Here is a 25,279-nt window from a genome sequence, read left to right as displayed (position 1 = left end):
CAACTGGTAAATTTTGTTCGATAGACTTTTTCAATTTTCCAGCCTATTGAAAAGGACCTCCCAGTCAACACCTTGAAATCAGAGTTTCAGGTTCAATACTAGATGGAGGCATAAAGTGGTTCGGATTCCATATTAAACTGTAGCTCCAGCCCCAATTTGCCTAATCAGTGAATGTAGTGAACTGTAACCAAAAAACTGAAACTTATGTAGGAGTTAAGTACTTTATAAAAAATAGCTACAGTATCTTTAGCTTCTATCTACATTGCTCTCCTGCCAATAAGGTGTTTTTGGTAGAAATTTGAAAGTTGTTTTTTCTCTTTTTCAAAATTAATATTAAATTTTAAAAAGCTAATTGATGACATGTGGCACTGTTTGTGCATTTGTTATTTAATGTTATTTGTCTATCTTCTTTAATTGCAACAACAAAGTTGAATCAAAAGTAGATGCAATAGATGAAACTATATATAGAATGCTGAAAGTTGAACCTCATTCACTTAAATCACGAATCATGCACTCAATGTGATTGGTCAAAAGGATATTGAACTGTACTGAACCAGGCAACATCTAAGTCTACAGTGTTTCAAAGGCAATAGATCATGCTGAGGTAGAACTAGAAGAAAATTCCACACAGGTAAAACAGAAAAATCAGACGATACCAGACTTGATAGCTCAGTGGAGAGAAATGGCACGGTATGCCAGACCTGGGTTCGAATCCTGGTCGAGCCCACATTTTTTGCTGAAACATCTACATAAATGTAACATTTTCATATTTGAAAAAAAAAACAACTGACGATTTCATTTTTATTTTATTTGAAACATCTAATACTTGCCAGTTTCAAAGAAATTGTTACAATAATTACCTGTGTTGCCTCAATGACGAAGGTTTCAAAAGTGATGTACTTTCCGCATCTTCTCCAACCCCGGTTTCCTCGCCATCATTTGTCTGTAAACGAATTTGTGGTTTCCAAATATTCTTGTTTACAAAAACACGTCGCACTTTGATGCTTTCAAAGAGTATTGCAAGGGACACGATTCCCAAGCACGTTGTTACCAATCCTGCGAGGGGAAAAAGTGGAATCAAATCTACGCTAGAATGGAAAATTAATAATAATAAACCTTTTCAACATCACTGGGAACATTAATAATGACAAGATTGGCTTTTGTTTTACCACATTTGAATGGCACCTGAATTCAAATCTTTAACACTTAGAGTGCTAATCACGTATATATACGGAGTTCCCGAACTTCTCTAGTGTGCGGATCACGTATATATATGGAGTTGAATTCAAAATTTATTTCAACGGTCATTTGCCGTACATTTACAGAGTTAGCAATGCTGAGTAATGTTTGGACATCGTACTTCCTCATACTGCCACTAGATGGTGGGCAAATGCTCATAACGGTTCTGTTCGCATCGTTGTCTGATAGCGATATGCTTGCTTCCCTTTTCCACAGTGCCGGTGATTAGGGGTGGCCAGGGGGGCAGTTGACCCCCAAATTTTTGCCACTTTTGCCCCCACACTATGCTAAATCTTATCTACAAAGGGAAATATACTGTCTTTGCCCCCTAGTTTTGGCACCTTGCCCCCCCCCCCCCCCCCCAGGTTTGGGACCCAATCGCCGCCACTGCATGTCATATATCTTGTCAACTTTTTATTTTTAGTACATTTTATATAATTTATGATGAAACGTCCAAGGTAGCCATGTGGTTATAATGTAACATACCATATATCAAAATAAAGAGGAAGAATCAAACTTTTGAACAGTGTATCATACATTTTTAGTTTTTGAGATATGGTTTTTTAAAAAAGTAGTGAAAATGGTCAGCATTCTTGGGATGGAAAGCGACTTAGAGGTCAGCACTGTAAATGTTAACTACTTTATGATTGATAAATACATTGATTTTACTTCGCCTTTGTGCCACTTTTGGCTAATTTGGGATGAGTGATGATATGATGTAATTGATGAACGGACACTCACAAACATCCATGCTCAGGCCAGGATTCGAATACGGAACGATGTGCTAACCATCCTGCCATGGGTGCCGGAATAACTACTTTAGGAATAAGAACATTACTTTGGAAACGTACAGCTTACCAATTATTCAGTACTCGAGTTCTACCACCATCAGATCCATAGCATGGGTTAGGCTAGTGGGGTTGAAGTCTAGGGTGCCATTAAAAGCATTTTATTAATACAACAAAGTCAAAATAACACTTGACTGAGATATATTCTGGTAAGAAACGACTGGAATTTTCTGCTTCCAAAAGTAGTGTTTAAAGATGTTCTTCAGACATTAAGACATAACTGAAATATTCTTAAATATGAAAATGCAAACCAAGAATCTTTACTTTTCAATGAGTTCTTCTTTGTTTCCTCATATCAAAATTTGTATATGAATGTCAGTTCCACTGTTTTTCTTCTTTTTCTTTATTGTTTAAATTTTACAAGTTGCCTCGATTCAACAGATGTCTTGTGCTTACATTTTGCAGAATCAAGTATAAGTGGGGCTGTTAGGCAGTCCTGGATGGCCCCGGGTTACAAATATATATTACAATAAGTATAAAAATGGTTAAACATTCTGGCATGATATAAGTGTAGTGTAATAATTAGGGAACGGAACTTCATGTGCTAAAAAACTCAGAAATATTTCTTTTTATGTGTCATAAATGTTGAAAATATGTGATAAAAACAGGAAAATATGTGACAAAAATAGAAAACATTTGGTAACAAAAACAAAATATTACATGCATTTTTAACACCTGAAATCAGTTTCTAAATGGTTACCTCTTAGTGAGCTAAAACTAAACCCACAGCGCTACAGCCCTTGAAGGGCCTTGGCTTAACTACCACAAGATTGCTCCACGTCACAAGAAACAATTCTTGCATATTTGAAGCACGAAATGCCACTAACGCTGAAGTTTTCCAAAGCTTCCTCTTCCTCTACTTCACCTTCCAAAACCTTGGATTTTCCCAAAAAATTCTGTACATTTAGACATTAGCACTCGTGCGTTAGATCCAGTGAGGGTAATATTTCCCCCCAAATAGGATCGTAGGCGAGGCGCCAGAAGTCTGCAGCGAGCGTGTTCAAAGACAAAACAAACCTAACACTCTCAATATGAAAGAGGTGGGGAGAATAAACATTTTTTCCTTCGAGGATTTCGAGGTAGCTGAAGTCAATGAGCGATTTTATGTATTTAAAATGAAAATTCGCAAAATATGTATTTACATACGGAAAACTGGAAAAATATGTGTTTTTATGTAAAATAAAATTTGCTGTGTTGACATATAAGGCTATGATCAGAATTTTGGCAAAAAAGAGGGTCTCTATCTTATCGCAGAAAAAACATTTATTTACCTACAGTTCCGTTCCCTAGTAATAATGCATGTGAAGAGAATTCAGAATGTATGAAGGTTGTGTAGAAAAGAAGGTAAAGTTACAATTGTTAACAGAAAAGTGTCGCTTCCGTGACATTATCGTAGCTTGATTACAAATCAACTGTATTTTATGAAAATTATATGTATAAATGCATCACATACAAATAAGGTTTAACAGTTGGGCTGAAAAGTTCGTAGGCTAACATAGTAAAAAATATTTTTTTGACAAAATTCGATTTTATTATTCAATATAGTTGCCTTTGAGGGCGATACAATGATTATAGAGGTCATACAATTTTTCGATGCCATTTTTATAGTACGATTTCTCTTTAGCCTCAAAATAGGCCTCAGTTTCGGCGATTACCTCTTCATCAGTGCTAAATTTCTTTCCAGCGAGCATTCTTTTAAGGTCTGCAAACAGGAAAAAGTCACTGAGGGCCAGATCTGGAGAATATGGTGGATGGGGAAGCAATTCGTAGTCTAATTCATATAATTTTGCCATCGTTTTCATTGATTTGTGACACGGTGCATTGATCGATTGTGAGCACGCGCGGCACCCATTTTGCACACTGCTTTCGCATGTTCAAATATTCATGCACAATATGTCCAACACGTTCCTTTGATATTTTTAAAGTCTCAGCTATCTCGATCAACTTCACTTTACGATCATTTAAAATTATTTTGTGGACTTTTTTGATGTTTTCGTCGGTAACAGCCTCTTTGGGGCATCCACTGCGTGCATCGTCTTCGATGCTCATTTCGCCTCGTTTAAATTTAGCAAACCACTTCTCAACGGTTGATTTTCCTGGTGCAGAGTCCGAATAATGTTTATCAAGCCAAGCCTTGGCTTCAACAGTATTTTTTTCGCCAAAAAGCAATGCTTTATTAACACACGAATTTTTTTTTTTATCCATTTTTTCACAATACCAAAAGCTGCTTCACTCACAATGCTATATCTCACGAACTAATTATCCAGCAGCTGTGAAATTTATACACGTATCTTTTGAAGGTTAGTACTAAGTAAAAATCACATGGATTTAATTCTAGTAACACTATCTATGAGTCAGCCTATGAACTTTTCAGCCCAGCTGTTAATTAACACATTTTTAAATTATATTTTGCCAGGACCTACAGAAATTTACGTACTAAATAAATTTAATTACGTCTCAGCTGTATATACCTGTTGTTGTTGTAACTTTGTATCCCTTGAAAATAAAATCCCCAATGGAAGCTCCAAACCAGAAGAAGTCCTTCATCGTCATCTAAAAGGTACAGAAACAGAAATGTTATTCATTCCTCATTTATTACCAAGGCCAGGGTGGATAAAAATCATTTTTTAATGATTTTTTTTATTTAAATCACATTTCTTTTATCTATAAAAAAAACGCTTGAAATTGCTTGCATGATTTTTGGCACCATACATATAAACTAGAGCTGAGCCGATACCAGCTTGAACCGATGCCGATACTCTTACCAATTCCCACAGATACCGATGCCGATACTTGACAATTGCAATAATTAAAATTTGTTCAAGATATTAATCAATATTGGTGTGCAAATATTCTTCTCCAACCAATTATATGCATTAATTTACCAAGTTTTTTCCTTTATAATATTCAAGAATTACATAAAGATATTAAAACATATGTTATGTAATCACAAAATACTATTTTTGGTACAAAACTGATGCAAAATGAAAGGAAACTCTAATTTTGCATAATTTCCAGGATAATTAGACTCAGCGAATGTGTTGCGTGACATTTTTGTGGATCCCATGGAAGACCAAAATTCTGGAAAAGTATTCGCTGCTATTAGTAGATGAATTCCAACCAATACTTTCCGATACCGATATATCAGCATCGGTATCGGCTCACCCCTAATATAAACCCAGGTATCTTAATAGAAAGGCTTTTTCTAATAAACAGACCTGTAAAATATTTGAACAGTTTGATTGAAGCAAATAAACATTAAACGTAAATATACATATTTATGTTCTGATACTATATATGAACCTACTGTGGAAAGGTTTACTGAGTGGCTTCATGCAACTATAATAATTTCAGTAATGTATCTTCCAGTGAAAATAAAACATTCTGTATGTGCTCTATAATCGTGACTTAATTATTATTTTTTAATTTTTGTTACTGAATTTTGGAATTATTTTCAATGATTGTTTGCAACATATTAGCTGCCATGTTTATTTACAGATAATGGCACTATTTATGGTTTTTACATGATTAGGATTTTGTACATTTTTCTACACAAAATGTTTGCTATTTTTGCCTATGAAAATTATTGAATTTTAAATCAAGAGAAATTTAGGTGTGTTTACACTTTACATATTTCATTTCCTTACATATAAGCTTCACCCCATCAGAACATATATTTTATTTCCTTTATTAGAGTCTAATAAATGCCATTAAATGATTATGAGATTAATGTACTTTCACCAAAAGTGATTTTGATATCTACAAAATCCTTATGTATATTATTCTATAAATTATTTAATTAAAGTGATTTTTTTAAAAAAAAAATCACCTGGTTTAAATCAATCCAGCTTGACCATGGCATAAATAAATACATCAAAGAAAGAAACATTTCTGAAAATGTGTTACAAGTGAAGCTTTTATTTAGAATAGGTTACTATGTGAAAATTGTAAACAGTCTTCAAACTGGGACTCTTAATGTACAAAGTAAGAGATCGTATTTATTACACTGGAAATGATATTTATTTCCGATGTAATCCTCTTCTACACTTATATGTTTGTCCAGCATTTCAGTGTGCTCCACTTTGTCACAACTGATGGATGCTTCTTTTTCGATCAGTCTACTGCCACTGTTCTTTCTTTTTGGTGTATACTAAATGTGACTGCCCCCAGAAAATACCCCTTCCTCCATCACTGCTTATGTGGATTGATTTATTGTCAGTGTTTTGCAAACGGTAAATCTATATTCCCTGTTAAAGACAGCTACTTATGTTGCAGGTTTTTTCAAAATTTTTCCAAATATGAGAGAATTAATACAGATAAAACACAGATTTTTGACAAAAGCACTGTTTGAACAAAGTTTTGTAATAGACAGATAATCAAACTTGACAACTTAGTGTATTCCTGCAAGGAAGAATCTGTATTTTGTTTTCCTTGTAAGCTTTTTGGAGGGACATCAAAATTTGGAATGGAAGGAATGCCATTTTGTCATGCTCCCTACTCAAAAATTAACGCATGGTACCAACATAGTCCGCACATCAGCGGAGAGCAAACCATGTTGAAGTAGGACGTCAAGAAGCTGAAATGACAAGATGATTGACCAAGTGTGGACTTTGGTCATGCAGGATCATCATTACCACTTGCATCTCCGAACAACACATGTCACTCGTTGATTTCGTCATTTTTTACATTCGTACTTACCTATTGTGCATTGCGAAACATTCTTTTAGGTGTCATTTTGCTTTTTTCACGAAAATAAGTAACATTTTTTACATAAACAGTAATTATTGTTCTTGCTTCTTTGTCTTCCGTAACACACAATATGGCATGCGCCAGGTTGACTAGCATCATGGATCAGTGGGTGCACAGTGTTTCCAACCTCATTAACCGAAAAATGCCCACCAACCATTCACACATAGTCCCAAAAATCATTCACGGATATCCCCACAAACCATTCACGGTAAGGTTAGGTTCAGTTAGGCAAACAGTTAAAATTTGGGGTTATAACTGAAAAATGCTCCACACACCATTCTCGCATAGCCCCACAAACCATTCACAGCAAGGTTAGGTTAGGTTCAATTAGGTTAGGCAAACATAGTTAAAATTTCACGTCAGGAATGTATATTTCATTTCACCATCTTCTGGCGAAACAACGGCATGGTTGGAAACACTGACAGGAGATTACATCATCCACGTAGATGAAGCTAACAAAAGCAACGGCAATTCTGCGTCGCAGATATGTTTCTCTTCAAAAATACATGAATTACCGGTCGAACAGATTCAACAATGACAGAAAATACCTCCACAAACTCTTAGAATCCTACAGAAACTCATTTCCATAAGTAGTTTCTCCTGTAAAAATGGAGAAATGTGTTGTTCAGAGATGCAAGTGTTACCGGATCATCATGTCATCGTCCAAGAACTTACGGATGAGGTAGGTTCAGCACATTCCATTTTAAGATAAGGTTCCACCATGTAAAGACTGTCCCCAAAATTCGTGCCAAAGATGCTACCAACCAGTGGCGTCTCCTGACCCTGAACTTCAGGCGTTGGCAAAGAAGGAATGTTAACCCCTCCCCCTCTCATTTCTGTGAGTCAATATTACAAATTTTCTCCGTACCTTTTTGGTGTAAATTTATAAATATTTAGAAAGCATTAAATTACATAAATTATTTTAAATGAAGTAAATACTTCATTTAAAGTATTAATGTATTTGAAGGGTAAGGAGAAAATTAATATGTTCAATACTTCGCCATACAATTAATTTTTAAAGCACGAGTTTGCAACCAGAGGGGTTGGTGGAACTCCTACCTATCACCCCTTAAAAAAACACCGTGAACATAAGAATGACCCTTTCATTGCAAAATCGCTAAAATGCACATTTCTTGTTTTTCCCCTTACCCTTCATTTATCCTTCCAAAAAGGAAATTTTGAAAAATCAACTGCTCATTACTTACAGTTACTTGAATTCCAGCTCTATTCTTCTTTCTTTAGAGAGAAATGCGCTGATCACCGCCTCACAAAATTTGGATTTATCCCCTTCTCGCAGCTTAGAAAGTAATTCTTTCTCGATGGAGATAAGACTTAAATTCGTCATCCAGTTCTGAGTTTGAGTAGATCGGCAGAATGTGTGGTTCCTCTTCAGTGATGAGAACGATATCTCGACAGATGACGTCGTGGAAGGAATTGTTGCGATCAACAGTGCTAATTTATATATTTCCGTAAACTCACCCACTAGATTCGTGTCCAGTAGATAATTTACAATCTCAATTGGTGTTTTCTCTGATCCTTCAGTGGAAGCATATCAAACATAAAGTTCATTCTTCTGCAGTTTGGTTAAATTAAACACTGCCATAAATTTCCTACAATTTATGTACGAGATGGTGAGGAAAGTTTTCTCTTTTATTCAAGTAGCTCCGTTTTGTGGGATTTAGTAAATCAAAATGTTGCAATTTTTCAAATGATGCGAATCTAATTGTTATCTGGTTGCTGATATTATCAATGATTTCAAAGTAAAGTCTCCGGCAGTGGTCTTTCTGTGATTCGTTGTTCAGTCGCCTCCTTTTCATTTCAACAATCTCTTCCTCTTCTACTGCACCAGTTATAGAATTCCATAGTGTTTCGAAATTCTCACTTTCCTTTTTCAGCTGTTGTTGAAATTCAGTTATTTTATTACTGCAATACAAAATATCAACATTTTTAGACTGCAATATACTGAATAATACGTCTGAAAAGGCAAGCAAGTTGGATAAAGCCTTTTTTAAAAATATATTTTCGAAATCCTTCAGGAAGCTAGAAAATTCTCTTGGTGTCATTGCAGTCAAATGATCGAAGTCTCCACTTTCACTAACATGTTCAAAAAATATAAGCAGTGCTTCTCTGTTGTCATTGACTGTCCACACTAGCCTAGAGGTAAAATTTCATCTGGTAGGAGCTAATGACGGGAGCTTTCTGGACATGAAAGCAGAAAGTTTGTGTAACCTCTTTGGAGAATGAGATTTAAGACCACAAAAGAACACCTTAAGCTCTTTGTTACATTCTAACGATTGTTGTAGCACCAAGTTCATGACATGAACATAACAATGCGTAAAAAAAGCTTTCGGATAATTTTCCAAAACTTTACTTTGAAGGCCATTCAAATGACCACTCAATACAGAATATCCATCGTATGTTTGGGCAATTAATTTATCCCCACACTTATATTTATCCATTATTTAAGTCACGTGACTAAAAAGAGCTCCTGCAGTTTTATCGGCGCTCATGTCATGAAATCCAAGAAATCTTTCAATGACTTTTTTCTGTGAGGCCGAGAAAAAACGTAACACTGATGATACCTGAGATTTTTTGCTAATGTCTGATGTTTCATCGACCATGATAGCCACAAAGTCTGTGTTTTGAATTTCATTGTAGATTTCATCTCTCAGAACATCCGAAACTGAATTTATTAAATCATTTTGAATGCCTGCCGAAGTACCGCGAAAAACTGTAGAATTTAATAAATGTTCTTTTAATGAGGGATCAAACTCAGCACTTGCAATAAGGAATTCCATGTAATTGCCCTTATTTAGAGATGCTACATTTTCCTCGTGGCCTCGGAATGGCAGTTCTTGCTTTGCTAAATAGCAGACGGCGTTAATCAACCTCTTTAATATTTCCCTGTTCTCTTTTACTTTTTCATTGTGTAGCTCTATTTCAGCTTTTCGTTGAGTTTCCAAAAGAACGTCAATTCCAGTAGGAGTGGCAACAAAACTAGAAACTATAAAGATGCAATTCAGACTCGTTGTGTTTTCTCACTGCAGTATTGACTCAATATCTTTATAGTTTCTTTAAATTCTATTGAGATGATTCAAATCCGCATACCCTTGATAATTCCCAACACCTTTTTTAGTCTAGAATAATAAACATGTCCAACAGTAAAATCGGTTGGTACTTACAATTTAAAAAGGATTGATTGGTACCTGGCTTTTCTAGCACTTTTGGCTAGCCGTGAAGATTAGGATCAATGATTAAGATGAAATGGCTGAAAGGACAATCACAAACATATATGGACGACAACACTGTGAGCCCAGATGCCAGTGTACTATGTGGGCATTTGGATGTCTTACATCCCAATTTAAAAAGGAAATTTTAAACCTAAATAGGTAGACCAACTTTTACACAATCCAACACACAGACGAAAGGGTTCTTAATGCTTTGACATAGACTATTTTGTATTGCAGGTTTGAACTTTCGTACATATCATAATGGTAGCTAAAATTATTATTACCACTTCAATGTCGTGAAAACACCTATAACTCATTTATTTCGTCCATTTTAAGATTCCTACTTACGTATTCTGCATTGCGGAACATTCGGTAACAGTTTCATAGATCGGAGACACATTAAAATCGGATGTTTTGTGTATCGCATGGTTCGTACTTACCCATTGTGTATTGCGGAACATAGTTCAAGGTGCCATTATGCTTTTTACACGTAAACAAACACAATTTTTCACATTCTGAGTGCATTTTTTTTATTCCTTTCTTCGCTTCTGGAACACGCAATATGGTGGGCACATCTTGACTCATGTTGTGGGTATGCAGTGTTTCAACCTTCTGCACCGAAAAATACCTACTATCGTGTTCGTCACCGGTGGAAATTATACATTATGCACGGATAACTGACAGATAGCCCCACGAACCATTTCGGTTAAGGTTAGGTTAGGTTTGGTTACATTAGGCACGCATAGTAAAAAAAAGGGGGGATTGAAACACTGACAGGGGCTTACATCATCAAACGTACGCAGCATCCGGCTGTCGTAAGGCAAGCAAATGAGAGCAATGGTGATGGCGATGAACATTGTAAACCTTGAGAAACTCATTTCCGTAAGTAGTTTCTTATGTAAAATTGAAGAAGTGTGTCTCCGATGTATGAATCTGTTACCGAACATTCTTTAGGGTGGAATTATGCTTTTCTCACGAAAATAACAGCGGACACCCCCAGAAACCATTCACGCATAGCCCCAAAACCATTGACGCATAGCCCCAAAAACCATTCATGCATAGCCCCAAAAACCATTCATGGTAAGGTTAGGTTAGGTTCCATTAGGTTAGGCAAACAGTTAAAAATTCATTTTTTTTACAAAAAAACATGAATTCGCGCTAAGTGATTACACGATGAAAGAAAATGCATTGACGAATTTCGGTAATGCTACAGAAACTGATTTCCGTAAGTAGTTTCTTCTGTAAAATTGAAGAAATCCGTTTTCACTAGATCGAAGTGTTACCATTACTTTACAAGAAATGAAAACATACTGAAAAACGTTGAAAAACTAAAGGGTCCTCAAACTGACGTCCGTAGACTGGACTCACTCCTATATTGCATATATCATAATTAGGCCTATCCCTTTGCTGATACTCAATGAGCTATTAAACGCAAAGGTGTCATTTCCATGCATAAACTTTCTTAAGATTCGAGAATAGTTTCCTCCTGTTCCTATCACATTTTTAACGCTGTGTGTAAATGCAAATTTTTCATGTATTTGTGGACTAGGGTACTTAGGATTAATAACATTACTGTAATAGTTACCTTTAAAAACACGCAATATAATTTTCCGGTACTACTTTCTCAATGACATTGTCACAGCGACCTGTACTCTCATTATTCTTCCTCAAAACTACACTCCCTTGAAAGTAAATACGATCAAAAGTTCAAGGTCTAAGGTCATTCTACACAGCTGTTTATAGAATGAAATAAGCACACTCCGCCTCATGACAGGTTGTAAACATCTGCGACGTTGCCATATGTCCGAATAAATGTTTCCTGCTGTTGAGCTTGTTCAGTTTTGCGACTATTAGATATAATAATGACACTGTACTTATTACAACATTCTTTCTTTTATTATATTAGCCTTCAGTTTCAAAAGTTGCTAGCAAACATGTAAAATACTGGCAATCTACTTTTCTTTTTAAAATAGTATTATAATATTTCCGCCCGCCTGTGCAAAACAAGTGAAATGTATAAAGCGCACTGAAGTCCCGCAGGCACCACATATTTTACATTTTTTTTATATATTTTACAAAAATCTCTACAACTGGAAAGTTGTAGATTTGCACTGTTCTGGAAGTTTCAAATACTGAAACATTTATATATCTACGGTTATTTTCGTAAATATATATGATTTTGCCAGATCACATTTCACAAATTGTAATAAGGGGAAAATATCACGTTTGATAAGAAAAATTTCAGATTTATTTTTCACACGTAAGTTTTAGCACAGAGTAGTATTTATTTTATTATTATATCACAGGCGTATGACCATAAATTATGTTCGTGAATCTGGCGCGAAGTTATAGAACGTCCATAAATTTAGGAAATGGTTGAAATAACAAAACTGTACCAGCTTCATAGATCGGAGACACATTAAAATCGGATATTTTGTGTTTCGCATGGTTCGTAATTACCAATTGTGTATTGCGGAACATAGTTCAAGGTGCCATTATGCTTTTTACACGAAAACAAACACAATTTTTGGTAACAGTTTACTATACCGGAGACCGATTTCTTGTAATTTACAGGAGAAAGTACTTACGCAAATCATTTTCTGTAGCGTTGTTGATGTTCGGGAATGTAGTTTTGATCCATTTTAATGCGAATGCATGTTGTTTTCTACGAAAATCTATTTCCGACGCGGTATTGCTGCTGCCGCCATTTGCTTTCTGCACGAGAAAGTAGTACCCAATTTTTCACATAGAGAGTAATTTTTGTTATTCCTTTTTTCGCTTCCTTAACACACAATATTGCGGGCAAAACTTGATTACTGTAGTGGGTATGCAGTGTTTGCAACCTTCTTCACCGAAAAATACCTACTATCGTATTCGTCACGTGTGCAAATTGTACATTATGCATGGGTAGCTGACGGATAGCCCCACGAACCATTCCGATAAGGTTAGGTTTGGTTAGGTTAGGCAAGCATAGTTAAAAAATGAACAGGTTGGAAACACTGACAAGGGGTTACAGCATCCGGTTCACGTAGGGAAAGCAATGGCAATTGTGCGTCGGTGAGATATTTCTCTTGAAAAATACATGATTTCCCGGTCAAATAGATTCCACGATGAAAGAAAATACCTCGGCGAACGTTGGAAACCTTAGAGAAACTCCTTTCCGGGTATGACTTAAGATGACCGGACCCCTCTCCGATTTCATATTTGGCATACTTACTAATTGAGGCCTGCTAATGACGAATCTGAAGTTAAAATTTTGTCGGAAACGTCTAGAAATTGCAAAATAATTGCAAACCATTGACACTAGCCCTACGAATCATTGACGTGTGGTTAGGTTAGGCAAACAGTTAAAATTTCGTGTCATTGTAGTATCAGGATCTAGAAATTGCAAAATAATTGCGAACCATTGACATGTGGTTAGGTTAGGCAAACACAGTCAGTCAAAATTTGGTGTCGCGGTAGTATCAGGAATATATATATTTGCTTTTGAAATAAAAAATTTCGCGAAAATCGACAGTTTCTATTCTGAAAACTAATGCCTTATTTTCGCTTATTTTGCAATTTGTAGATGTTTCCGACAACTTTTAATTTCTGATTCGTGATTAGGAGGCCTCAGTTAGTGAGTATGCCAAATATGAAGAAAATTGGAGAGGGGTCTGTTCATCTTAAGTCGTTCCCATTTCCGTAAGTAGTTTCTTCTGTAAAAATGAAGAAATGTGTCTCCGATATATGAAACCGTTACCAATTAATCATCATACAGAATGCAGCCCATCCTAGGTTGAAAATTTCTTTAATTTGTATTAATATTTTCATCACTATTTCAATTTCTCTGTTAAAGTTTTCTTATTTTAATTTCCTTGTTGTTTTCTTTTCCAGATTTATAGTTTCGAGACAGCAGCAAGATGTTCTCTCTGCATTCTCTTCTAGTGTGCATCCTAGTCAATTCTTTGTTAATAAACCAAGTTCATTCCTTTGAGCCAATTACAATGACTATTATTGGTGGTGGTGGTGGTATTATTCTATCTGCATTTTACGCTGGTTGGGATTTCCTTTCCTGTTCATTCAAGGAATGCTGCTATGCTGGCTGGCAATCCAGCAACCTGACAAGTAAGTTTCCTCTGAACTCCAGTAGATATTAACACTGCTGTGGTGATCCACTCATTTATACAGTTGAACCTGAGTTATTTGTTTGTCAAGGTGAAGAGAAAATATGTGTAACTGAGAATTACTTACGGTAAATTTCTCGTATCGGACAAACGGATTTCTTCAAATTTACAGGAGAAATTACTTACCGAATGCAGTTTCTTTAGACTTGTGGAAGTTCGGGGAAGTGTTTTCTCACATCGTACATTGAATTTTGCCGGTAAATCATATATTCTTCGATATAAATGTGTGACTGATGCACGAAAGCTCTTGCATCCATTTACTTCCAGGTGGATGTAGCCTGTCTCTAATGACGTAATCCCGGTCAGTGTTTCCAAACATGTGTTTTTGTAACTCAAGAAGGTACGTTTCCACAAATGGTTTCTGGGGATATGTGTCAATGGTTCATGGGGCTATGTGTCAATGGTTCATGGGGCTATGTGTCAATGGTTCGTGGGGCTATGCGTCAATGGTTCGTGGGGCTATGCATATTTTTTTAAACCAATTTTTAACTATTGTAACCTATAGTGACCCTACCTAACCTAACCTTACCAGAAATGGTTCATGGGGCTATGCGTCAATGGTTTGTGGGGCTACGTAGGTATTTTTTGGTGCAATGGGGTGGAAACACTGCATGCCGAGTACGGTAGTGAAACTGTGACCGCCATTTTGCGTGTTACCGAAGGCAAAAAGAAACGAAGAAAACGTACTTGATATGTCGCAAATAGGGCTTTTTTCCGTGAAATAAGCGAAATGCCACTTTCAGCAATGTTTCTCAATGCAGAATACGTAAGTACGAATATTCAAATTAAATGAACTAGCAAATTTCAGCCGTTTGTCCGATACGAGAAATTTACCTTACTTACAAATCAGGGTAACACTTTACTATACCGGAGACGGATTTCTTCAAATTTACAAGGAGAAAGTACTTACGCAAATCATTTTCTGTAGTGTTGTTGATGTTCGGGAATGTAGTTTTGATCCATTTTAATGCGAATGCATGTGGTTTTCTACGAAAATCTATTTCTGATACGCTATTGCTGCTGCCGCCATGATGTCCGTATATGCTAAATTGAACGAAAGGAGTGCTAATGGAACCTAACCTAGTAGGCATACCTCGTCCTCGTGATGGTTCGTGGGGCTATCGTGAATTTTTGGGCTAACGTCAATAGTTTTTGGGGCTACCCGTGGATGGTTTGTGGGAAATAAGGAACAACAGTAAGTACTCGTTAATGTAAGAAATAGACATCATTTTCGTTATAAATTCATTATTTCACCTAAAGAAATGTTCCGCAATGCAGAAGAGTACGTTAGCAATGTAAAAAATTGCGAAATAAATCATTGATAGGTGTCTCCAGTATAGTAAAGTAGTACCCAAATCAGATTTAGATACCATGTCATATCATTATTAAAATACTGTAATTGTATCTATTGTAAGGAACAAGCTGTCATAAAGTGGTAAATTTACGAATCTAGAAGTTTAATTCTTAAATTCACTTTATTAGTGAATACTTTGATACTGAAATACTACAGTATAAGACTATGGTTTTATACTTTTACTACCCATTTTTTTTAAAAAAAAATCATGTAAAATATCATTTCTTTTACTAATGACTGTGGAAAGTGTGGTATAAGCGATGCCTAGATCTGCAGCTATTTCAGTTATAGTTTTATGTAGATTAGTGTCTACTTTCTGGTCAAGCGTGTAAATTTTACTCTTTCTCTTCTTCATGGCTGACCAGTTGCAAGTGAAAACTGTCACTGTTGTAGCTTGGTTACGTACAAATTTCATGAAAATTAGTACATATAACACCGAATTATGTATGAATGCATTACATACAAATAAGGTTTAATTAGCATGTTTTTAAATTATATTTTGCCGGGACCTGCAGTAATTTACATGGTAAATGTTCAATCTAGCACAAACACATTTTTACAGAAGAAACTACTTACGGAAATTACTTTCTATAGCATTGTACAAGTTCTTCAAGGTATTGTGAAAGATGTATACTTAAATAAAGAAGAAACAACAATTTTTTTTACTATGTTTGCCTAACCTAACAATATGTGAATGGTTTGTGGGGCTATCGTGAATAGTCAGTGTGGCTACATATCCTAAACATAAAGAAGAAACAACGAATTTTTTTTTACTATGTTTGCCTAACCTAACAGTATGTGAATGATTTGTGGGGCTATCGTGAATGATCAGTGTGGCTACATACCCCAAACAGAAAAAAGAAACCGTTACACACTTCCACAATGTCCCGCAATGCTATAGAAAGTGATTTCCGTAAGTAGTTTCTTCTGTAAAAATAAATAAATGTGTTTGTGCTAGATCGAACATTTAATATTTACATATAAAACAGAATTACTCAGAACTGAGTATTTGCATGCTACTGCTGTTTGGCTACACTGTTGACCTTTACTCTCCGTGTACCTTCCTGGAACAGTCCAAGAACTCTGTTCGTTCAGCATTTATTAGGAAAAGATCCATTCTTGACTAGTTGTAGAACTAAACTTTCAGTGGAGCGAAAGCATTTTTGAACATGTAAAATTGTCACACAGAGGGCCACTAATATTCATCGTGGGACTCAAACCTCAGACCTTCACTGATGAGATCACTGAAGTTCCTGATTCATCCTCATCACTGTGATTAACACTAGAACGGCGAAGGGGTCATTTTGACCCCTCATAAGAAATGCATTTAAAAATTATAATTATTTTAATATGGCAACATATTTTTAATATATACTGCTGGACAAAAAAAACCGGACACCTTAATATTTGACATCTGAATTGCAATTACTTATGAATTACGCTCTCAGTTAAGTATTGAACAATTGAACATTTTCCATAGTTTTTCCGTTTATTATTTATCTATTTATTTATTTATTTACTCGTATTTACTTATTTGGAACACCTAGTAGGCTCAAAATCAATTTCATGCAATTTTGTTTTAATTTATTGATTTTCAATCCCTGTTGATGTTATTTTGTTTATTGTCTAGAGAGCCATGAATTTTGGTTCATAGTAACCATAGTAACAGATATTATTGACATTGTCATTGCTGGTATTTTTCTTGCAAGTGTATTGTAAGTTTGCTAGCTTGAAAATGAGACGTAAACAGGTAGTAAAAGCAGTAGCTCTTTGCGATGATGGTCGTAGTGTGCACTATATATAAATATAGCACGAAGTACTATCCATGAAGCTCTCAGACGGTATGATGCAACTGGTTTCTATGGTAGAAGACCGGGTTCTGGCATTGTTCTGTTCGGAAACTATGCACAACAGCACGGGAAAATCGTTTAATGCGGTTTATTCACGAACAGTTCGTGGAAGACTGAATGAAAGTGGTTTATCATCTCGGAGGTCGGCTACAGGTCCCAGGTTGTTAGCATGTCACCGGAAGCGAAGACTGGAATTTGCTACAAAACACTTACATTGGAATGTGGAGCAGTGGAAAAAGTTTTTATTCTCCAATGAGTCAAAATTCAACCTACGGGCGTGAATATGTGTATAGAAGTCCTAATGAGTGTTATGCACAATGTTGTTTCATTGAAATAACACCCTTTGGAGGCGGTGTTGTCATGGTCCGGGGACGTATCTCTTTACAAGAACGTACAGAGTTGGTTCTTGTAGAGAATGGGGCAATGGCAGCTCGCAGGTATATTACAGAATGTGTGGCAGATCATGTAGTACCATATGCACCATTCATAGGCCTGGACTTTGTTTTTATGCACGATAATGCGCGTCCTCACATTGCGAATATTGTCATGGAGTACTTGGATGAAGTTGCGATTAGAATGGCCATCACAAAGTCCGGACCTAAATCCGATAGAGCACGTCTGGGATCAACTGAAACGACATATCAGAAACCACGCAATAGTTCCAGAAACAATTGAAGAGCTAAGATGTGCTATTCAAGAAGAATGGGAGCAATTGGACCAAGAAGTGATTGCCAACTTTATTTGAAGTATGCCACAGCGGTTACAAGCTGTAATTGATGGCAGGGGAGGTAACACCCGCTACTAGACAGCTTATATACCCCACCAGTACCAGTTAACAATATTAAAAAAAAATATTGCTAAGATATTTTTTTTCTAATTTTTTTGGTAGTTTTCTGTAACTTCCGTTTATGTTCTAATTTAACTTATTAACAATAAATTTAAATTTGCTTTCTGTTGAATATATTCAGGTTTTCTTATTTCCAATAATTTCTGAAACATTTAGTTAGCCTTCGAATCAGAATTTATGCGTTATCACAAAAATGCAAGTGTCCGGTTTTTTTTTTGTCCAGCAGTGTATATTATTTTCTGTGCTTTATGTATTATAATCAAAGTGTTTAGGTGGTTTGTGATGCATTTTGATTACAAATAAAAATTATGATCATCAACAACTGAACACTTCCGATTAAGCAACACTTCACCACGAGAAACTGCTACTTGATGCGACATGTTCGGAGACGTCCAAGAGGTGTATTGTAATTGTATTGTGTATTGTATCACCTGCATGATGACATGTAAACTGTGACAATTGGGAACATACTAAAGACAGGATGACACAGCAATCGCAACCTGATGCTGATATTGCTGCACACCCAAATTAAAATTTACAAGGGTCAAATTGACCCCTTCCGCTGTTCTAGGGATATAACATGAAATTTCACAGAAATAAATTATATTTTGTAGATTTGAGGAAAAAATAAGAAAAACGGGATAGTTATTAAAGAAACAGTGAAGGTCATTTTGACCCCTCCTGCCATTCTAGTGTTAATTTGAGAGATAGTAAAGCAATCTAAAAATAACTGAAACTGTTTTTTGTCAAATAAACTGAAGTGCCAAAAATCTTCAACAGCACTAGAAGGTATTCTCCTTTAAACTAGTTGTTTAAAATATAACATTTATTGAGCAAAAATTAAAAATATGCATTTCAATTTATTGTATAATTTTAATATATCCAGTGGAATTGTTCCTTTTGAATTTGTATGTTATTTTATAATGAAAAGGATATGAAAATCTCAGAGAATTTGAAGAAAAAAGTCCCCGAGAAAACCATCCAATTGATCAATGAAGCACATCCGAAGGACTATAATATGCTCCTGCTTCCTGATAGTAAAAATCACAACTTCAGTAAGTTGCTTCGAAGATATAGGCTTTAGATATATGTTTATTTTGCATTAAGGAATAACGGATATATTCAGGGTGGCTACTCATTGGGAATTCCAGGAATTATGCATGGATTTACATGACTTTTTCTCCCTAGATGTGAAAAATTACAACTTTTATTAATCCAAATCCTATTCAATTTATACATATTTATTAATGCCCTGAGACATGGAAAATAAGACAGAAATCTCTCAATTCATGTACATGGTTAGTGTCCTTTGCAGAACAATCTATCTGACAGACTGAATATAAGATATCTTGAAGTTGATTAGGTAAATTTGAGTTTGAAATTCTTATACAATTAACGATCTTTCGTAGAGTTACGTATCCTGTAACATTTGTGACTTGTGCTTGTAGATATATTTCGAGTCTTGAGTGTGGGAAATGACACCTTAAATGAAATATTTTAATTGTATATACCGTTTAATTGAATTAAATTAGAATTTTTGGATACATTTGAATCATACAGACCCTTTATGTTGTTAATATACTTGTGTGTGTGTGTGGGGGTGGTGATAGGCAGTAATACGTAAGGTTGAAATAGAGAAAACACTTGCTTGTACCCTTTAATTTTTGGAAAGTTCACTTTGAAAACTGGGAATTATGCTTGAATTTTATCATGGTCCTAGAGTGGCCACCCGGATATTGCATTTACTTGTAAACTTGTGCTTGTCAAAAGCGATATGTATGAAATTTATTTCTGTGACCGCATGCTGTAATACAGATTGCGAACTTTCACAAGAAGCTATAACCTCAGTCCTTAATGATGTGCACGAAGATGCCATTTTATTCTTGAATTACACCCAGTGCTGTTCATTCCAAAGACACCAGCCAGGTAACTAATAAGATATTGGACCCCCTTTCGCTATTATTACAGCATTTACTATTCGGGACAGGCTTTCCTTTAAGTTCCGGTATATATTGCTGGTGCATTTTTTTCCCATTCGTCCTGTAGCCTCGTGAAAAAGTTCATGGGTGGTTTTCGGTCAAGTGGGTCTGGCACGCAACCAACACTCCAGTTCATCCCAAAGATGTTCTATGGGGTTCCAGTCGGGGCTTTGAACGGGTCAGTTAAGCACATCCACCTGATTGTCCTCAAACCACGATGGAATGGACCCTGCTTTATGGGTAGGGGCATTATCGTGCTGATAGAGAAAAGGGTCCATCCTATTGTCTAAAATGTCCTCATAAACACCACTGTTCATGTTGCCATTGACCAAAACTAATGGTTCTAGCCCAAACCAGGAACAACAGTCCCAGACCATGACACTACCACCACAATCACATGGTGAACTGATATGACATTTTTGCTGATTAACTACGGATATACTGATGATGGATGTTCTATTGATCCAATATAAAATTTCAAATATTCCTCAAAGTAGATGAGTGATTCATTTATCTCTTTAATTAATGCATATAACTACCAAGTGATTGCAATGAGTTTTGCCTTTGAGAAACAACTGCATGTTTACACATATTATTTATATTTTTTATTCCTACAACATAACAACAAAATGGTGGAATATTGCACTATATTACAGGCTATTTCTAATGTTAGATCATCAATATTGGTGATAAAATCGGTATATCATGCACCTAAATTTTTAATTATCAATGCTTTCTGTGTATTCTTCTTTTAGAGTTGGAGCATAACCTAAAAACAAGACTCTATGGCCAGCATCTGGTGATTGATATGGTGCTAAAGACTCTGAGATCTCATACTAGCAAGACAGAGCCTGAAAAGGCATTAGTATTAAGCTTCCATGGATTGACAGGGAGCGGAAAGAGTTATGTGAGCAAGTTCATAGCCGACAGTTTATTCAAAGAAGGGGAAAAGAGTAAATTTGTTCATTCCTTCTACGGCCCACTGCACTTCCCGTTTGATTCAGAAGTGAACACTTACAAGGTAAGCTTTATATTTACATTTAGAACTCAAAGGGTCTGTCTCCAAACACATTCAGCTGCTGTCACAGAAATTGATTGCTAAGTCTCAGGGTTCCCACACACATGAAAATCTTGTGGAATTTGAAAAAAATACAAATCTCATGGAAAAATCATACAAGGATTCCCAATAAAATAATCTGAAGGACTACAATATGCTCTTGCCTGCTGATAATAATAATTACAACTTCAGTACATGCTTTACACAAGCTACTTTCAAGGTATTGTGCCCATTGTAAATTTCTGTTTGCCGAAAGTTTAAAATATTTGTTCTATATATGTGTATGAAATTTTAGATTCAGTAATTTCTGAATAAACAAATATAATTGTGCTTGTATTTTATATTATTATGTAAGACTCAAGTACAATACACATGAAAGTATGCAATATCTAGTCTTTTCATTAATAATTTAAGCAATTCATTTTTCATCTTAACCGGCCTACTGATAGGGCTTTTCATTGAATACAAATATGAGGTAAAGGTACAAAAAAAAAAAAAAAAGTAAAGTTCCCCGTGCATATAGGACCGTGCCATGAAGACACATTTAGGGTATTGGCCCACACATTTTCGATCTCAGCCATTTTGGAAGTGATGTGATCAGCACCATCCTCCAGCCACCTTTACCCCCAAGGGTACCAATTGAGTTGGGGGCTGGGTGAGCCCCAGAGCTGCTTTATGTGGGGACAAGGCCGGAAGAATTCCAACCTCAAATCACACACCCTGGGAATTGAACCCGGGTCTGCCACGTGGCAGTCAGATGCCCTACCACCACGGCTCTTGAATAAAAATATATATTTTGTTAATTTCAAATTATACCTAAGTTCAGGGTGATTAGATAAATGTTAAGAAAAAAGGTCAAGAAGAAGGAAAGAATTTTGGATTTGTTATTTTTCTAAACACCCTGTAAGATTTCTAAACCTTGTCCTCCTTACTTAACCACATATTGCAATTAGTTCTAATAATGCAATGCACATGCGTTTAGGTTCGGAGGGCCAGCAAATCAATTTTGTGGCAGTTATCAGCTGCATGTGCCTTGAGACAGATCTGAACTGAAGAGTCTGTGGATTAAACAATCACAAACCTACACTGCATAAACTTTTGCTTGACATACATGCTTGTATATTAAACAGTTTGATAGGAAGCAAAAATTAAAAAAATTGAAGGCAACATAACCATGTTCATTTTGTACAAATTTTATTTGTGAAGCAATGTAACACTTTTCCTACTGATGTGGAAATCCTGGAAAAATTAGAAAAGTCAGGGAAATCAACTTATGGGTGTAAATGTCATGGAAAAGTCCTGAACTTTTTTAAAAATGCCCAAAACCTTGAAAAATCTTATTTTCTTCTTCTTTTTTGTCTGGATTAGAGACACAAACACATTCTACTTTTTTTCACCTACTGCCATCTTGCTTGGAAATGATACACATAAAAACATTTACATTTTATTTTTTCAATAATGTTGGATATACTTGATTCATGTAAATACAGGTTGTCCGGATTGTAACTGACAGTTCTTAAATAGTTATTATATTTCAACAAAGTAACCTTTTTGTTAACAAAGCTTTGCAAAAGCAATCGTACATTTGTGAGTTTGGTTCACCAAATTTTTATACATGTACAACTAGCGGTGGCGGCACTAGTGTCACTCAAACAAAAATGGTGTCAGTACAGGAAAAAGCATGCGTGGCTCGCGGAAGTCAATTCGGGAGGCAAGAAGGCAGCTAAGAATTCCAAGATCCACTGTTAACAAAGTCGTGCACAAAAGGTGGATGATCTACAAGAACTGCAGGACCGTATTGGGAATGCTCGTGCTTCTGCAACCTCTTAGATGCTACAGAACACATGGAGGGAGATTGAACACAGGCTGGACATTCTCCGTGCAACAAACTGAGCTCATGTGGAGCTATACTAACCTACACTAAGCTGTATCTGCTTCCAATAAAACTTGGTGTCTTTGCCTTCAAAATGTATGTTTTTGTTTCTAGCTACTCCTTACCATATTAAAATAACTCACTTTTAAAAACTGTCAGTTCCACTCCAGACACCCTGTATATTACAAGCTTATACCTAGATAGACTTAACATTTATTTATTACATTACAATTTGTAGAAATTTCAGTGAAGAATGCAGGCTCGGTCAGGGTTCGAACAGGGGTCTCTGGCATACCTTGCCATTTCTATATCAACTGAGCTACCGAGCCTGTCCTGGCTTTGCCTGATATTTCGCTGTGGCTGCTTTACCTATGTGGATTTGTCTCTGCCACGATAGACAACTGTAGAACTCCCATGGCATTCAAAGTGCATAGAGGAACGTTAGATGCATCATCCACCTGATATACATATACAAGTGGGGCACAAAATGTCATCCATTGAAAATGCTTTGTACATTTTTTATTATACAAAATATGTAGTACAAATAAATTGGATTACACATACTACAATGTGAAGAGCTAGTTAGTATTCAGAACATGTTCAGTATGTCTACCTTCTTGTATTAGAACCTCTTCCAGATGGGCTCTCATAATATTGACAACTCAACTACACAATCCCTGGAAAAAGGCAATTGTGTTGGCTTGCACTTGCTTTGTACCGTGCGTTCATTTCGATCTGCAGCCGAGAGATCGGGAGAAGCGTGGCGGGCGGCGCTGACGGAGATGCCGACATTTGCGGCCTGTAATGCCCGCTTATTTTTATAGACATATGCAGACATTTATATAAATATTGCAAAACGAGCACTAACCTGTGTTATAAGAGTATGGTTTTAATTTTAGTAGCTTAGTGACTGTATGTGCCGATGATTTTGACACGCCCACCTCTTGTGAAACACGGCGTAGAGGTTTGTTTGGAGAACATTCTAACGCTGCACCAATATCATCGAGTTTTGCTTTGGTTAGAATCCGTCGTTTTTGCTTAGGTGTTTTAAAATTTAACGATACAGTTTCTTGTAATTTAAGGACAAGATGTCTAACCGTATCTCTGTGTGGAGTTGAAACGCATGGGAATTTCTGTACAAATTACCTACACACGTCTCGACACGAGTTTGTTTTCACGTAGGTACGTGTCATACATAAAAAAATCTTTGTTCTAACGTGAATCTTGCGGCTGGCATTCCAATCGTCTCACTGACACGTCACACATACACACTACAATAACACAAACAAGTAACTGCAAGTAACCAAGAATAACACTCTTGCGCACAGTACGAAATTAACACGCTCTTGGTTTACATTGCTCGCCACTATATTTACAACTCTGTCTTCATCTAGTCGCGAAGGAACAAAAAACTCGAGCTCGGAGATTTCGGATTGCACGGAAGCTCACGAACTCTATTGGCTTTTAACGGTTTCTTCTACAGCGTAATCTTGATACAGTGTTGCACATTCAAAACCTCCAAACGATCCCCATCGGCACAAAAATCTTTCAAGGATATAAACTTAAGCAGGACGTTACTGGTCAAAACTATGATTAAAATGTTTTATTATCTGTGGCTCTTAACATCGTTTCTAAAGCGTATTTTTTTGTGTATATAAGAGCAGAACTTGGATGAATTACAGAAGAACTTTTGCGTGTTATAACACAGGTTAGTGATCGTTTTGCAATATTTATATAAATGTCTGCATATGTCTATAAAAATAAGCGGGCATTACAGGCCGCAAATGTCGGCATCTCCGTCAGCGCCGCCCGCCACGCTTCTCCCGATCTCTCGGCTGCAGATCGAAATGAACGCACGGTAGTTGCACCTTCCCCTTTAGGTAGCCCCACAAGAAGTCACATGGGCTAGTGTGGGACCACATTGTTCGGCCTGGAAAATATTCTGGTAAATGATTGGGAATGAGACGAAGGCCAAACTGATTGTGCAGGAGGTCTAAAACAAGCCCTATCTTGCATAAACCATTGAATTACAATGGGAAGTCTGCTTGCCAGTAACTGTGGAAGAAAACAGTTTATAAGCATCTCCA

The 25,279-nt window shown here is 36.2% G+C and overlaps 2 protein-coding genes across 3 annotated transcripts in view; one reads left to right on the top strand and one right to left on the bottom strand.

The window, feature by feature from the left end:
- LOC145977874 (protein SLC31A2-like) overlaps nt 1-11,851 on the bottom strand; it is a 28,843-nt gene extending 16,992 nt beyond the window's left edge. The window contains exons 1-3 of the mRNA XM_083110207.1: nt 11,652-11,851; nt 4,559-4,640; nt 861-1,056 (exon numbers count right to left, since the gene is read on the bottom strand). Of these exons, the coding sequence (XP_082966333.1) occupies nt 861-1,056; nt 4,559-4,640 (278 nt within the window). The 5' untranslated portion in view covers nt 11,652-11,851. The remainder of the gene's footprint in view (nt 1-860; nt 1,057-4,558; nt 4,641-11,651) is intronic.
- Nucleotides 11,852-12,092: 241 nt separating this feature from the next.
- LOC146005399 (torsin-1A-like) overlaps nt 12,093-25,279 on the top strand; it is a 30,913-nt gene continuing 17,726 nt past the window's right edge. For both annotated transcript variants that reach the window (XM_083144636.1, XM_083144638.1), the window contains exons 1-3: nt 12,093-12,326; nt 13,943-14,173; nt 21,018-21,283. In XM_083144636.1, the coding sequence (XP_083000762.1) occupies nt 13,969-14,173; nt 21,018-21,283 (471 nt within the window). In that variant the 5' untranslated portion in view covers nt 12,093-12,326; nt 13,943-13,968. The remainder of the gene's footprint in view (nt 12,327-13,942; nt 14,174-21,017; nt 21,284-25,279) is intronic.

This window comes from Lepisma saccharinum, chromosome 23, assembly GCF_977018435.1.
Source record: "Lepisma saccharinum chromosome 23, izLepSacc3.1, whole genome shotgun sequence".
Taxonomy (NCBI): Eukaryota; Metazoa; Arthropoda; class Insecta; order Zygentoma; family Lepismatidae; genus Lepisma; species Lepisma saccharinum.
Note: the sequence above shows the minus strand (reverse complement) of the source record. Positions and strands in the feature narration are given on the sequence as shown.